The sequence below is a fragment of the Ranitomeya variabilis genome, chromosome 3, assembly GCF_051348905.1.
Source record: "Ranitomeya variabilis isolate aRanVar5 chromosome 3, aRanVar5.hap1, whole genome shotgun sequence".
NCBI lineage: Eukaryota > Metazoa > Chordata > Amphibia > Anura > Dendrobatidae > Ranitomeya > Ranitomeya variabilis.
In genome coordinates this window covers 766,548,852-766,565,101 of record NC_135234.1, presented here as the reverse complement: position 1 = coordinate 766,565,101, position 16,250 = coordinate 766,548,852, and the positions used below count along the sequence as shown (strand labels likewise).

Here is a 16,250-nt window from a genome sequence, read left to right as displayed (position 1 = left end):
TTATAATTCGTATAAAGACCTTGAGTCTTCTGACTCGAGCCAGGGAAGGGACTCGGGGGTGTATCGCTAGATAAGACTTTGAGGCACCTGTTAGTATGTGTTTTTCTGTGCCAAGAAGATATGACCATATATGTAGTTTTCGGTTTTTCTGTATTTTCATGGGTTAAGTTTTTCCTGCATTCTTATAGGTTAAGAACTGTGAGCGTGTTCTTATGCTGATTGGTTGAAGTATAATTTCTATGACTATGAAGAGTGATACACAATAAACGGGGGCCAGAGATCTGCTCGATCCCCCATATAGAGGCACACGTCTCCGTCTGGTCATTTTCAGTTGCCGGCAACGCCCTGTAGATTAATTTGGAAATCACTGAGTCAACCGTGAAGGATCAATTTAGATCCTCCCTCAACAATACTATGTCACTGGCCAATATACTACGTGGGCTGTGCAATATACTATGAGGCTGTGCAATATACTACGTGGCTGGACAATATATTATGTATGTGGCTGGCCAATATACTACGTGGCTGGGCAATATACTATGTGGGCTGTGCAATATACTATGTGGGCTGTGCAATATACTACGTGACTGGGCAATATACTACGTGGGCTGTGCAATATACTACGTGGCTGGGCAATATACTACGTGGGCTGTGCTGCATACTACGTGGCTGGGCAATATACTACGTGGCTGGGCAATATACTACGTGGCTTTGCAATATACTACATGGCTGGGCAATATACTACGTGACTGGGTAATATACTAAGTCACTTGGCAATATACTACATGGGCTGTGCAATATACTACGTGACTGGGCAATATACTACGTGGCTGGGCAATATACTACGTGGCTGGGCAATATACTACGTGGCTGTGCAATATACTACATGGCTGGGCAATATCCTACGTAGCTGGGCAATATACTACGTGGACATGCATATTCTAGAATACCTGATGCATTAGAATCGGGCCACCATCTAGTTTCTTGATATATTTACGAAAAACTTCATCTCTTACCCCATAAATGACCGGACTAAGAAGCCTTGGCAAACAAGTGAATATAAGAAAGTTTGAGATGAGTATGTATCTAATATATTTGATAAATAGGGTCTCAGTGATGGTGGAGATGAAGGAGAACATACATAATATGAGCTGGCAGGCGTGGAGCATCACAGTTTTTCTGGCTTTAAGGGCGGATGACCCACCAGAACCGATCTTCCTGGCAACCAGCATTACTTGAATGTAAGTAAATGCAATGATTAATGCGACTGTGGCGAAGCTGAAGATATTGATGATGGACTTAATTACATTTTGTTGGGGAGATAAAGCCAATAGCGGAACATCACAAGCCACATACAATGACAAAAAACTTTTTTCAATCGAGTACATTATCACAGTCAGGTCGGCAATACTTGGACAAACTCCTATGACCCAGATTACGAGAATCATAGAATGAGCTTTTTTTGCCGTGCAAAACTCTAGATGTCTTAAGGGGAAACATATGGCTACGTAACGTTCTAGAGACATGACGGCCAGGTTGTATGGAGTCACTCGAAAGGAGCAAGCGGCCAAGGTCTGTAGCATGAAACATACTGGCACGGGGAGGGATACAGAATAAATGGAAGACAACAGAAGGAAATTTCCAAGAGCCAGAAACAATGTATCATTGATGAGCATGTGGACAAAGAGGATGTAACGAGACTTCTCCCAGATGTGAGGATTGGAGAAGAAGACCTTCAAAAGAACAGAGATGATGTACAGGAAGAAGGTGAAAAATAGAAGATTGAAAACAACAAGAATATTTCGGGTGACCGCATCAACCAATTCAGTATAAATGGACATTGCGGAATCATTCATAGGGATAGATCTAAAATTCATCATTGGAAACTGGATGACGGCAATTCTTCTATGGGATCTAACACTGATAGGAAACAAGAAAGTGACAAGATTAAGCTTTTCAGATGTGAAGAATTCATAAATATCAGACTTCTCTTGTGCCGAACCTTCTTTTAACCAAATTGACATTCATACAATTCATAGGAAATATGGTAGTATGGTCTAATATTTGGTTGCCATAATAGCTTCCTTCAGCTCAGAGGTGTTACAGAGGCATAACATGAGAAAAGGTCTTAAAGGAGTAGCCGATTGTTGTGGAATCACCTCCGAGCACCTGAAAAAACAGCTTAGGCCACTTTCACACTAGCGTCATACTCGGCCTGTCGCAGTGCGTCGGGCCGACATACCGACGCTAGCGTTGTTTGCGCTGCACAGCGGGTGCAGTGGATGCTGATTTTCAGCGCATCCGCTGCCCCATTGTGAGGTGCGGGGAGGAGGGGGTGGAGTTCTGGCCGGAAAAGACGTTCTCGACGTAGCAAAAAACGTTGCAAGCAACGTTTTTTGCTGCCGACGGTCCGCCACAACACGACGCAACCGTCACATGACGGTTGCGACGTGTGTCAATTAGTGTTGAGCATTCCGATACCGCAAGTATCGGGTATCGGCCGATACTTGCATGTATCGGAATTCCGATACCGAGATCCGATACTTTTGTGGTATCGGGTATCGGTATCGAAACAACATTAATGTGTAAAATACAACATTAATGTGTAAAATAAAGAATTAAAATAAAAAATATTGCTATACTCACCTCTCCGACGCAGCCTGGACCTCACCGAGGGAACCGGCAGCGTTCTGTGCTTAAAATGTGCGCGTTTCCTTCCTTCCGTGACGTCACGGCTTCTGATTGGTCGCCTGCCGCCCATGTGGCCACGACGCGACCAATCACAGCAAGCCGTGACGTAATTTCAGGTCCTGAATGCAGAAATAGGCATTCAGGACCTGAAATTACGTCACGGCTTGCTGTGATTGGTCGCGTCGCGGCCACATGGGCGGCACGCAACCAATCACAAGCCGTGACGCAATTTTAAAATGCGCGCGTGTCCTGCCTCCCGTGACGTCACGGCTTGTGATTGGTCGCGTCGCCCATGTGACCGCGACGCGACCAATCACAAGCCGGAACGTAATTTTAAAATCCTGAATGCCTAGAATTAGGCTTCCAGGACCTCAAAATTACGTCACGGCTTGCTGTGATTGGTCGCGTCGCGGCCACATGGGCGGCACGCGACCAATCAGAAGCCGTAACGTCACGGAAGGAAGGAAACGCGCGCATTTTAAGCACAGAACGCTGCCGGTTCCCTCGGTGAGGTCCAGGCTGCGTCGGAGAGGTGAGTATAGCAATATTTTTTATTTTAATTCTTTATTTTACACATTAATATGGTTCCCAGGGTCTGAAAGAGAGTTTCCTCTCCTTCAGACCCTGGGAACCATCAGGAATACCGTCCGATACATGAGTCCCATTGACTTGTATTGGTATCGGGTATCGGTATCGGATTAGATCCGATACTTTGCCGGTATCGGCCGATACTTTCCGATACCGATACTTTCAAATATCGGACGGTATCGCTCAACACTAGTGTCAATGCTTCGCAATGCGTCGCTAATGTTAGTCAATGGGGAAAAAACGCATCCTGCAGACAACTTTGCAGGATGCGTTTTTTCGCCAAAACGACGCATTGCGACGTATTGCAAAAAACGCTAGTGTGAAAGTACCCTTATTTTGCCAAGACATGCTTCTTTTGCCAGGATGAATGAGGATGGATGGCTCAAGTTTGCCAGAAAGGACTCTCATAGAGCAGCTCATTATTCTGGCTTATAGCGGCAAAAAACACAAAATAACTACCATGTACCTAAATGATAAAAGCAGTGCATGAAATAATACATTGTATACAGTATATACAGTATGTACATGTCTGTGGTTCTGTCCACAATATATAGAGAACGTGCCAAAAGAGCACATAAAGAATACAACAATAAATAATAAGTGCATATTCCCTTGTAGCTCAGAAGGATAGGGTCATATCAAACAAGTGGAGAATATTGTCTAAGTTGGCATAACAGACATCTCACTGCGGGAAGACAAAAGAAGAGGAATGTACCAATGTGGCAGTGTGTACTGAAACTAATGACAGCACAACGTTCATGGAGGCAAGGATGGAGGTTACGTCAGCACACTTGTTAGAAGACCTCAGCCCACTGTTAGAAAATCCTAGCTGTGGTTTATAGTTAGAGTATAAGGGGTGTTTGTTGGCTGGCATGGGGGTCAATCTGTGAAAGGAACCACATAAGCATTAAATACCTGTGGGGAGAGTTGATTAGAGGAGCTCTCGCACCTAGGTCTGGCTTGTCTTGTGATTGTTGTCATGTGAATGTAGGTTTTTAAAATCTGTGGTGTCTGACGCCTGAATGTAAGTGCGTCACAGCTAGTGCCGCCAATTGGAGAAGGGTCACTATGGTTGTGGCATGGTGAAGAGTGAAGAGGTTGCTACAGTAGTGGGGAACGTCCGCACCTGGGCAGTACAGAGGATGAGTCATGCTGGTTGTGAAAAGGCATTGAGGAGACGACATCGGTCTTCGGGAAGAGAAGCTTATGTCACATGTGGAGCAATCAGACTCCTTAAACAGGACGAAGAGATGGTTCCCACCACACCATCTCAACATCTCTACATCAATAAACCGTGCTTGATAACATTTATACACCCCTACCAGACCATAATGCCACAAGATCATCCATAAACATTGGCCATTACTTACGAGAGCTTATCCCAAAATTGAAGTTTTTAAATCACCAGCCCTTATGTGCACAAAAACACCCTACAACATGATGGACAAATGGGGGGTCAGAAATAGGCAGAACATAAAAACAACCCACTCAACTTTTAACTCGCTTCACTCACTCAACTCTTAATACCAGGATGGGCACATTCTCTTAACTACACAGCCTGCTCCAACGTCATCAAAGCCAAAAAGGTCACACACTATCGGACGGGCAAATCATATCCCAATAAAGGTTACTTTATCTGAGACTCTAATTTCGAGATCTATGTTGTCACATGCCACTGTGGCCTCTTATATGTTCGTGAAACCACCCAACACGTCAGCCAGCTACATGTCGACCATCCGGTGAGGCAAGACTTGGCTTCCACTACCACATCACTTCACTGAAGCCAGACACTGGGCATCCCAATTTCCATTCCAGGTACTGGAGCATCTACCTAGACCTAGACTGGGTAGCAGCCACATACAATTACACAAACAATGAGAAATTTACTGTATTCATACTCTCCAGACTCTAGTCCCTAAGGGTCGCAATAGAGATATTGATTGGCTAACTTAGCTCATCTTTTTATTCCTACTAGACACACTGACATCCTTCTATGGGCCATTGGGAGTCATCCGCTCTCCCCTTGGCCATAATTGGTAGCAACTATATTCCCCCTTGCCCCTTCTAAACCTCCTCACAACCCTTTACCCTCTCCCACCATTACCTTCCTTCTCGCTGCCCCTATATTTCTTTTCTCTTTGTCCTCTTTGTACCCACCTGCATAAATCCTACATCCCATTATCTACAGCACACCATTGTTCTTATCTTCCACCACCACAATATGTTCCCCTCAATTCCTAACCATTTAGTGCATTGCTTCCTTACCCTATAGACTTTACATCTACTGTCCCGATTTGTAGACCACAATATTTCGTTACACAAGCTCAATTTGACCAGTATATAACCAAGTGTAACACTGTACAGGCATCCCCTTTTACCGTAGAAACCCACCGGCTCCACATGTGACATACAGTGTGCGCCTCTTCCTGATGACACCCTCTCACTGCCATGTCCCAACCAGTGTTACCCCTCCCCTATGGGTGCCACTAGTTACAATGCACTTTCAGTCAGGCTTCAAATGCCGCCGACTTACAAAACCTACACTCACACCGCAACACCCGCCAGACAAGCCAGAGCTAGGTGCTGGAATGCATCTACTGAACTCTAGCCACAGCTATTTAATGCTTTTGCAGTTCCTTTTGCAGACTGACCTCTGTGCCAGCCACCAAACACCCCCTATGCTCTGATTATAAACCACAGCTAGGATTTTCTAACAGAGGGCTGAGCTCTTTTAACAGGTGTACTGACATAATCTCCATCCTTGCCTCCATGAACGTTATCCCCATGTACCCTGGTGTCAGTAGAGTCAGTACCACAGTGAGATGTCTGTTATGCCATCTTACACTCTTACACACTGTTCTCCGCATGTTTAACATGACCTTAACCTTTTGAGCTACAAGGGAATATGTACTTATTATTTATTGTTCCATGCTTTTTGTGCTCTTTTGGCACGTCCTCTATATACAGGGTGGGCCATTTATATGGATATACCTAAATAAAATGGGAATGGTTGGTGATATCAACTTCCTGTTTGTGGCACATAGTATATGGGAGGGGGAAAACTTTTCCAGATGGGTGGTGACCATGGCGGCCATTATGAATTTGGCCATTTTGGATCCAACTTTATTTTTTCAATGGGAAGAGGGTCATGTGACACATTAAACTTATTGAGAATTTCACAAGAAAAACAATGGTGTGCTTGATTGTAACGTACCTTTATTCTTTCATGAGTTATTTACAACTTTATGACCACTTATAAAATGTGTTCAAAGTGCTGCCCATTGTGTTGGATTGTCAATGCAACCCTCTTCTCCCACTCTTGACTCTGATAGCAACACCGTAGAAGAAATGCTAGCACAGTCTTCCAGTATCCGTTGTTTCAGATGCTGTACATCTCGTATCTTTACAGCATAGACAATTGCCTTACGATACGAGATGTGCAGCATCTGAAACAACGGATAACTCATGAAAGAATAAAGAAACCATTCCCATTTTATTTAGGGGGATCCATATAAATGGCCCACCCTGTACTATGGACAGAACCACAGACTTGTACATATTGTATATACTGTATACAATGTATTATTTCATGCACTAACTGCTATAATCACTTATGTACATGGCACTTATTTTGTGTTTCTTCCTCCTTCCCCAGCGACATTGTGAACAAGACCTCAGAAGAGTCGAAACATTAATTTATATCTATGTTGCATGTTTCCTGCACCAACATGTATATCTACCTCACACCTGCAATTGGAATAAGTGTGTGCTGTGAATTACTCTATGTCCATAATTGAGGCCAATAGAGCGGAGAATAGTGAGGAGGAGCTGGTGATCCTCAGTGTCGAATGCTGCAGAGATCCAAGAGATCAGCAGTGACCATTAGATTTAGCTGTAAGTAGATCATTAGAGACTTTAGTGAGGGCAGTTTCAGTAGAGTGTAAAGAGCGGAAACTGGATTGTAAAGGGTCAAGAAGAAAGTGATGTGAGAGTTAGCGGATTAGACGGGAGTGGACCAGGAGTTCCAGGAGTTTAGAAATAAAGGGAAGATTAGAGACCGGTGTGTAGTAAGCAGTGCAGTTCTGATAGAAGGATGGATATTTTAGTAATCTGTTTATGATGGCATGTTTGAAGGAGAAGGAAAAGATACCAGAAGAAAGAGAGACATTAAATATTTTTATTATGTGGGCAGTGACAGCCACAGAGAGAAACATAAGGAGATGTGAGGGAATAGGGTCACTGATGCAGGTTGTAAGGCGAGAAGATGCGAGGAGCTTGGTCACTACTTATTCTGTGACCGGTTCAAAGTCAGAAACTAATGTTGATATTGGGGGACTGGGAGACAATTTCCTGTTGCATGTGATACTTTTTTTTATTGAAATAATAGACCAGATCATTAGTGCTGAGTAGTGTTGAGCGATACCTTCCGATACTCAAAGGTATCGGTATCGGATGGTATCGGCCGATATCCAAAAAGTATCGGATATCGCTGATACCGATACCCGATACCAATGCAAGTCAATGGGACACAAGTATCGGAAGGTATCCAGGATGGTTCCCAGGGTCTGAAGAAGAGGAAACTCTCCTTCAGGCCCTGGGATCCATATTCATGTAAAAAATAAAGAATTAAAATAAAAAATATGGATATACTCACCTCTCCGGCGGCCCCTGGACCTTACCGATGTAACCGGGAGCCTCCGTTCCTAAGAATGAGCGCGTGAAGGGCCTTCGATGACGTCGCGGCTTCTGATTGGTCGCGTGACCGCTCATGTGACCGCTCACGCGACCAATCACAAGCCACGACGTCATCGCAGGTCCTTCACGTGCTCATTCTTAGGAACGGAGGCTGCCGGTTACAGCGGAAAGATCCAGGGGCCGCCGGAGAGGTGAGTATATCCATATTTTTAATTTTAATTCTTTATTTTTTACATGAATATGGATCCGATTCCGATTTCCGATATCACAAAAGTATCGGAACTCGGTATCGGAATTCCGATACCGCAAGTATCGGCCGATACCCGATACTTGCGGTATCGGAATGCTCAACACTAGTGCTGAGGTTGGTGATCTGAGCATGCACTTTAGAACTGAGGATGGAGTAAAAGGTGTCAAATAGTCTATTAGGATAATAATAAGAATACCGTATATACTCAAGTATAAGCCAAGTTTTTCAGCACATTTTTTATTATGAAGCAATCACAACCACCGCTTCCTGCAGCAGCCGGGCAATCACGTGTGCCTGTTACTTAAGGGAATGAATATTCACTGCCCTCCACTCCCATAGGCAGTGAATAGTCATTCCCTATAGTAACGGGTACATGTGATCGTCCGGCCGCTTCAGCAAGCCAGCAGCTTAGGTTACTGTGCCTGATATTAAAGAGCAATGAATATTGACTGCTCTCCACTCACATAGTCCCAGCATGGAGAGCAGTGAGTTTTCCGGCATCTGTCCTCTGCTTCTGGGCAGTGCATGACATCCCTGCCATGTGCTGCTTACAAGCATAAATCAGCTTCTGGCATCAGAACAAGATGCTGCAAGGGTGTGCAGGAAGGTAAGTAGGATGGTTTATTTTTAATGTTTATCTGTTGGGGGCCATGCATTCCAGGATAGGGATGAGGGGGCCATGTATACCAGGATAGGGATGAGGAGGCCATGTATACCAGGATAGGGATGAGGAGGCCATACATACCAGGATAGGAATGAGGGGGCTGTACATACCAGGTTAGGGATGAGGGAGCCATGTATACAAGGATAGGGATGAGGAGGTCATGCATACCAGGATAGGGATGAGGGGGCCATGCATACCAGGAAAGGGATGAGGGGGTCATGCATACCAGGATAGGGATGAGGAGGTCATACATACCAGGATAGGGATGAGGGGGTCATGCATACCAGGATAGGGATGAGGAGCTATGCATACCAGGATAGGGATGAAGAGGAGACATGCATACTAGGATAGGGATGAGTAGGTCATGCATACCAGGATAGGGATGAGGAGGTCATGCACACCAGGATAGGGATGAGGAGGCCATACATACCAGGATAGGGATGAGGGGGTCATGCATACCAGGATAGGGATGAGGAGGCCATGCATACCAGGATAGGGATGAGGAGGCCATGCATACCAGGATAGGGATGAGGAGGCCATACATACCAGGATAGGGATGAGGGTGCCATGCATACCAGGATAGGGATGAGGAGGTCATGCATTCCAGGATAGGGATGAGGGTGCCATGCATACCAGGATAGGAATGAGGGGGCTGTACATACCAGGATAGGGATGAGGAGGCCATGCATACCAGGATAGGGATGAGGAGGCCATGCATACAAGGATAGGGATGAGGAGGCCATACATACCAGGATAGGGATGAGGGTGCCATGCATACCAGGATAGGGATGAGGAGGTCATGCATTCCAGGATAGGGATGAGGGTGCCATGCATACCAGGATAGGAATGAGGGGGCTGTACATACCAGGATAGGGATGAGGAGGTCATGCATACCAGGATAGGGATGAGGAGGTCATGCATACCAGGATAAGGATGAGGGGGGCCATGCGTACCAGGATAGGAATGAGGGGGCTGTACATACCAGGTTAGGGATGAGGGAGCCATGTATACAAGGATAGGGATGAGGAGGTCATGCATACCAGGATAGGGATGAGGGGGCCATGCATACCAGGATAGGGATGAGGGGGCCAGACATACCAGGATAGGAATGAGGGGGCTGTACATACCAGGATAGGGATGAGGGGGCCATGTATACCAGGATAGGGATGAGGAGGTCATGCATTCCAGGATAGGGATGAGGGTGCCAGACATACCAGGATAGGGATGAGGGAGCCATGCATACCAGGATAGGGATGAGGGGGCCAGACACACCAGGATAGGAATGAGGGGGCTGTACATACCAGGTTAGGGATGAGGAGGCCATACATACCAGGATGGGGTTGAGGAGGCTATGCATACCAGGATAGGGATGAGGGGGCCATGCATACCAGGAAAGGGATGAGGGGGTCATGCATACCAGGATAGGGATGAGGAGGCCATACATACCAGGATAGGGATGAGGAGCCATGCATACCAGGATAGGGATGAAGAGGAGTCATGCATACTAGGATAGGGATGAGGAGGTCATACATACCAGGATAGGGATGAGGGGGTCATGCATACCAGGATAGGGATGAGGAGGCCATACATACCAGGATAGGGATGAGGAGGCCATACATACCAGGATAGGGATGAGGATGCCATGCATACCAGGATAGGGATGAAGAGGAGTCATGCACACTAGGATAGGGATGAGGAGGTCATGCATACCAGGATAGGGATGAGTAGGTCATGCACACCAGGATAGGGATGAGGAGGCCATACATACCAGGATAGGGATGAGGGGGTCATGCATACCAGGATAGGGATGAGGAGGCCATGCATACCAGGATAGGGATGAGGAGGCCATGCCTACCAGGATAGGGATGAGGAGGCCATACATACCAGGATAGGGATGAGGGGGTCATACATACCAGGATAGGGATGAGGAGGTCATACATACCAGGATAGGGATGAGGAGGTCATGCATACCAGGATAGGGATGAGGAGGTCATGCACACCAGGATAGGGATGAGGAGGCCATACATACCAGGATAGGGATGAGGGGGTCATGCATACCAGGATAGGGATGAGGAGGCCATGCATACCAGGATAGGGATGAGGAGGCCATGCATACCAGGATAGGGATGAGGAGGCCATACATACCAGGATAGGGATGAGGGGGTCATACATACCAGGATAGGGATGAGGAGGCCATACATACCAGGATAGGGATGAGGGGGTCATGCATACCAGGATAGGGATGAGGAGGCCATGCATACCAGGATAGGGATGAGGAGGCCATGCATACCAGGATAGGGATGAAGAGGAGTCATGCATACTAGGATAGGGATGAGGAGGCCATGCATACTAGGATAGGGATGAGGAGATCATGCATACAACGATGGGAATGAGGAGGCAATGCATACCAGGATGAGGATAAGGAGGCCATGTATACAAGGATGGGGTTGAGGAGGCCATACATACCAGGATAGGGATGAGGAGGTCATGCATACCAGGATAGGGATGAGAAACCCATACATACCAGGATAGGGATGAGGAGGCCATACATCCTAGGATGGGGTTGAGGAGGTCATACATACCAGGATAGGGATGAGGAGGCCATGCATACCAGGATAAGGATGAGGGGGCCAGACATACCAGGATAGGAATGAGGGGGCTGTACATACCAGGATAGGGATGAGGGGGCCATGTATACCAGGATAGGGATGAGGGGGGCCATGCGTACCAGGATAGGGATGAGGAGGTCATACATACCAGGATAGGGATGAGGGGGCCATGCATACCAGGATAGGGATGAGGGGGCCAGACATACCAGGATAGGAATGAGGGGGCTGTACATACCAGGATAGGGATGAGGGGGCCATGTATACCAGGATAGGGATGAGGAGGTCATGCATTCCAGGATAGGGATGAGGGTGCCAGACATACCAGGATAGGGATGAGGGAGCCATGCATACCAGGATAGGGATGAGGGGGCCAGACACACCAGGATAGGAATGAGGGGGCTGTACATACCAGGTTAGGGATGAGGAGGCCATACATACCAGGATGGGGTTGAGGAGGCCATACATACCAGGATGGGGTTGAGGAGGCTATGCATACCAGGATAGGGATGAGGAGGCCATACATACCAGGATGGGGTTGAGGAGGCTATGCATACCAGGATAGGGATGAGTGGGCCATGCATACCAGGAAAGGGATGAGGGGGTCATGCATACCAGGATAGGGATGAGGAGGCCATACATACCAGGATAGGGATGAGGAGCCATGCATACCAGGATAGGGATGAAGAGGAGTCATGCATACTAGGATAGGGATGAGGAGGTCATGCATACCAGGATAGGGATGAGTAGGTCATGCACACCAGGATAGGGATGAGGAGGCCATACATACCAGGATAGGGATGAGGGGGTCATACATACCAGGATAGGGATGAGGGGGTCATGCATACCAGGATAGGGATGAGGAGATCATGCATACTAGGATAGGGATGAGGAGATCATGCATACAACGATGGGAATGAGGAGGCAATGCATACCAGGATGAGGATAAGGAGGCCATGTATACAAGGATGGGGTTGAGGAGGCCATACATACCAGGATAGGGATGGGGGTCCATGCATACCAGGATAGGGATGAGGAGGTCATGCATACCAGGATAGGGATGAGGAGGCCATGCATACCAGTATAGGGATGAGGAGGCCATACATCCTAGGATGGGGTTGAGGAGGTCATGTATACCAGGATAGGGATGAGGAGGTCATACATACCAGGATAGGGATGAGGAGGCCATGCATACAAGAATAGGGATGAGGAGGCCATGCATACCAGGATAGGGATGAGGAGGTCATGCATACCAGGATAGGGATGAGGAGGTCATACATACCAGGATAGGGATGAGGAGGTCATACATACCAGGATAGTGATAAGGAGGTCATACATACCAGGATAGGGATGAGGAGGCCATACATACCAGGATAGGGATGAGGGTCCATGCATACCAGGATAGGGATGGGGGTCCATGCATACTATTACCTAGGCTCCTCGGCTTATATTCAGGTCGGCTTATACTCGCGTATATACAGTAATTGCTTTTTGATGAGACTGTCTACCTATCACAGTTCAGCCTTACATCTGTACATGCCACACTAATACACGGCCCTTTAGAACTTACTGTCTTTTTTGACATTTTCTTACCTTGCATTTTTATTATGTATTTATGTCTTTTTTGTGAAGAAGTTGAATTTTAATTAAAACAAAATAAAATCAGATATGTACAGTAGATCTATAACTTTTCAAAACTTTATTATAGTATAGTGTTGTATAAAATGTTTGGTAATAGAAAAAGTGGCAAATAAATGCCCCAGTGAAGAGTATGGCAGCCGTTAGCAGGAGCATTAGCACCACCACCACGTGCGCCAGCCGTCCGGCTGTCGTATTACCAAACGCAGCATGTTAGCAGGGAGGCAGCGGGGGATGGAGCACAGGACACATCACTCGTCTTAGTCGCGATAGGATAATGTTACCTCAGGCAGCGACACCCTCAGTTTGTTCCTGGTCACAATTGACTAAGAGGAAACATTTTTTGGACATTTTTATTTAAAAAAACCTCATGTTTGTATTATTAATTGTATTATTACATTATTACTTGGAGGCTTTGCGATATTGCAAATTGCGGTTAATGAACTTTTTTTGGGAAAAAATTTGGCTAATTCAAATGTCAAAAGATTCAGTCGTTTTTGTATCCATACTATTTAATTTTTGGAATTGTGAAAATTTGACATAAAAATTAATTTAAAGCAAGAATTGTACCGAACGTATCTCTGCATCATCTGTGTATAATTGATGATTGACGCTTATTCTGCGGCTCTCCACTTATGGTGAAACTAAAATTCCAACATGTCATGACAGCCTCATGCTTGCAGTTGTAATATTGCCAAACGCTGTAAAACCGCAGGTTGGATGAAGAAGCCATTGCTCTAAATCGGATATTGCTAAAGAAGTAGAACAGGGTCACTCACATACAAAGTAATGGATACTCACCATTGTATATTCAGCATGACAGTACAGGCAGCGGATGAGGAGCTCGGCAGCTCTTCTCCGAAGCTCCATAGGGGGCACATATTTATAGTTTTAGGGTGAAGCTCCCAGTAGGGTAAAATGTCACTGAAGTCAATGAACCTGTGAGTACAATTTATGATCATAGCACCAGAGAGGTTTATTGTCTTTTCAGTATCTTCATATTGATGCATTAAATGAGTCTCTGGAGACAGCGGCGGATAACAAGAAAGCAGCAAGTAAGAGGAAAGACAGACATAACAGATGCCAAAAAAGAAAAGAATGTCCAGCTTCACCGAATCCGTAAAAAAGAGTTTTTTTTATTCACATACTATTAGGCATAGAGGATACAGACTTCAGCACAAGCCATATGGGTGAGAATCTCAACGCGTTTCTGGAGACTAAGCTCCCTTAATCATGACCAGATCAGATGTCATGATTAAGGGAGCTTAAGGTACCTTCACACTAAGCGACGCTGCAGCGATACAGACAATGATGCCGATCGCTGCAGCGTCGCTGTTTGGTCACTGGAGAGCTGTCACACAGACCGCTCTCCAGCGACCAACGATGCCAAGGTCCCCGGGTAACCAGGGTAAACATCGGGTTGCTAAGCGCAGGGCCGCGCTTAGTAACCCGATGTTTACCCCGGTTACCAGTGTAAAATGTAAAAATAACAAACAGTACATACGCACCTTCGCGTCCCCCGGCGTCCGCTTCCCTGCACTGACTGAGTGCCGGCTCTAACAGCAGAGCGGTGACGTCACCGCTGTGCTGTACTTTCACTTTACGGCCGGCGCTCACAGTCAGTGCAGGAAGCGGACGCCGGGGGATGCGAAGGTGAGTATGTACTGTTTGTTTTTTTTACATTTTACACTGGTAACCAGGCTAAACATCGGGTTACTAAGCGCGGCCCTGTGCTTAGTAACCCGATATTTACCCTGGTTACCAGTGTAAAACATCGCTGGCATCGTTGCTTTTGGTGTCAAACACGACGATACACGCCGGTCTGACGACCAAATAAAGTTCTGAACTTTAACCAACGACCAGCGATATCACAGCAGGATCCTGATCGCTGCTGCATGTCACACTCAACGATATCGCTAGCCAGGATGCTGCAACGTCACGGATCGCTAGCGATATCGTTTAGTATGAAGGTACCTTTAGTCTCCAGAAACGCGTTGAGATTCTCACCCATATGGCTTGTGCTGAAGTCTGTATCCTCTATGCCTAATAGTATGTGAATAAAGAAAACTCTTTTTTACGGATTCGGTGAAGCTGGACATTCTTTTCTTTTTTGGACTCTATACGCCTGAACACAGCGGGTCCGTGCTCCCGAGGATTGGTTTATGCATCACGGGTGAGCTGGTTTATATTCCTTATAACAGATGCACCTAATATTCCTGGGAACCCACTGAACTATGATAATGTAGAACATGTTGAACCAAATAGATGTCAACATAAGACATGAGCGAATATGTTCGAAAAACGATCGCCAAACATTAACCCCTTAAGCCCCGAGGGTGGTTTGCACGTTAATGACCGTGCCAATTTTTTACAATTCTGACCACTGTCCCTTTATGAGGTTATAACTCTGGAACGCTTCAACGGATCTTGGCGATTCTGACATTTTTTTCTCGTGACATATTGTACTTCATGATAGTGGTAAAATTTCTTCGATATAACTTGCGTTTATTTGTGAAAAAAATGGAAATTTGGCGAAAATTTTGAAAATTTCGCAATTTTCCAAATTTGAATTTTTATGCCCCTAAATCACAGAGATATGTCACACAAAATACTTAATAGGTAACATTTCAGACATGTCTACTTTACATCAGCACAATTTTGGAACCAACATTATTTTTTGTTAGGGAGTTATAAGGGTTAAAAGTTGACCAGCAATTTCTAATTTTTACAACACCATTTTTTTTTAGGGACCACATCTCATTTGAAGTCATTTTGAGGGGTCTATATGATAGAAAATACCCTAATGTGACACCATTCTAAAAACTGCACCCCTCAAGGTGCTCAAAACCACATTCAAGAAGTTTATTAACCCTTCAGGTGTTTCACAGGAATTTTTGGAATGTTTAAATAAAAATGAACATTTAACTTTTTTTCACACAAACCCCATACCCCATATGTGGGGGTAAACCACTGTTTGGGAGCATGGCAGAGCTCAGAAGGGAAGGAGCGCCATTTGACTTTTCAATGCAAAATTGACTGGAATTGAGATGGGACGCCATGTTGCGTTTGGAGAGCCCCTGATGTGCCTAAACATTGAAACCCCCCACAAGTGACACCA

At 45.8% G+C, this 16,250-nt stretch overlaps 1 protein-coding gene across 1 annotated transcript; it reads right to left on the bottom strand.

The window, feature by feature from the left end:
- Window positions 1–941: 941 nt before the first annotated feature.
- On the bottom strand, window positions 942–2,024 carry LOC143817807 (odorant receptor 131-2-like). The gene has a single exon (XM_077299273.1). It carries the CDS (start codon window positions 2,022–2,024, stop codon window positions 942–944), a length of 1,083 nt encoding a protein of 360 aa, XP_077155388.1.
- Between the last annotated feature and the right edge of the window lie 14,226 nt (window positions 2,025–16,250).

Coding starts and splice junctions, on each gene's coding strand:
- LOC143817807 (XM_077299273.1), bottom strand. CDS start 2,024: ATGTCAATTTGGTTAAAAGAAGGTTCGGCACAAGAGAAGTCTGATATT.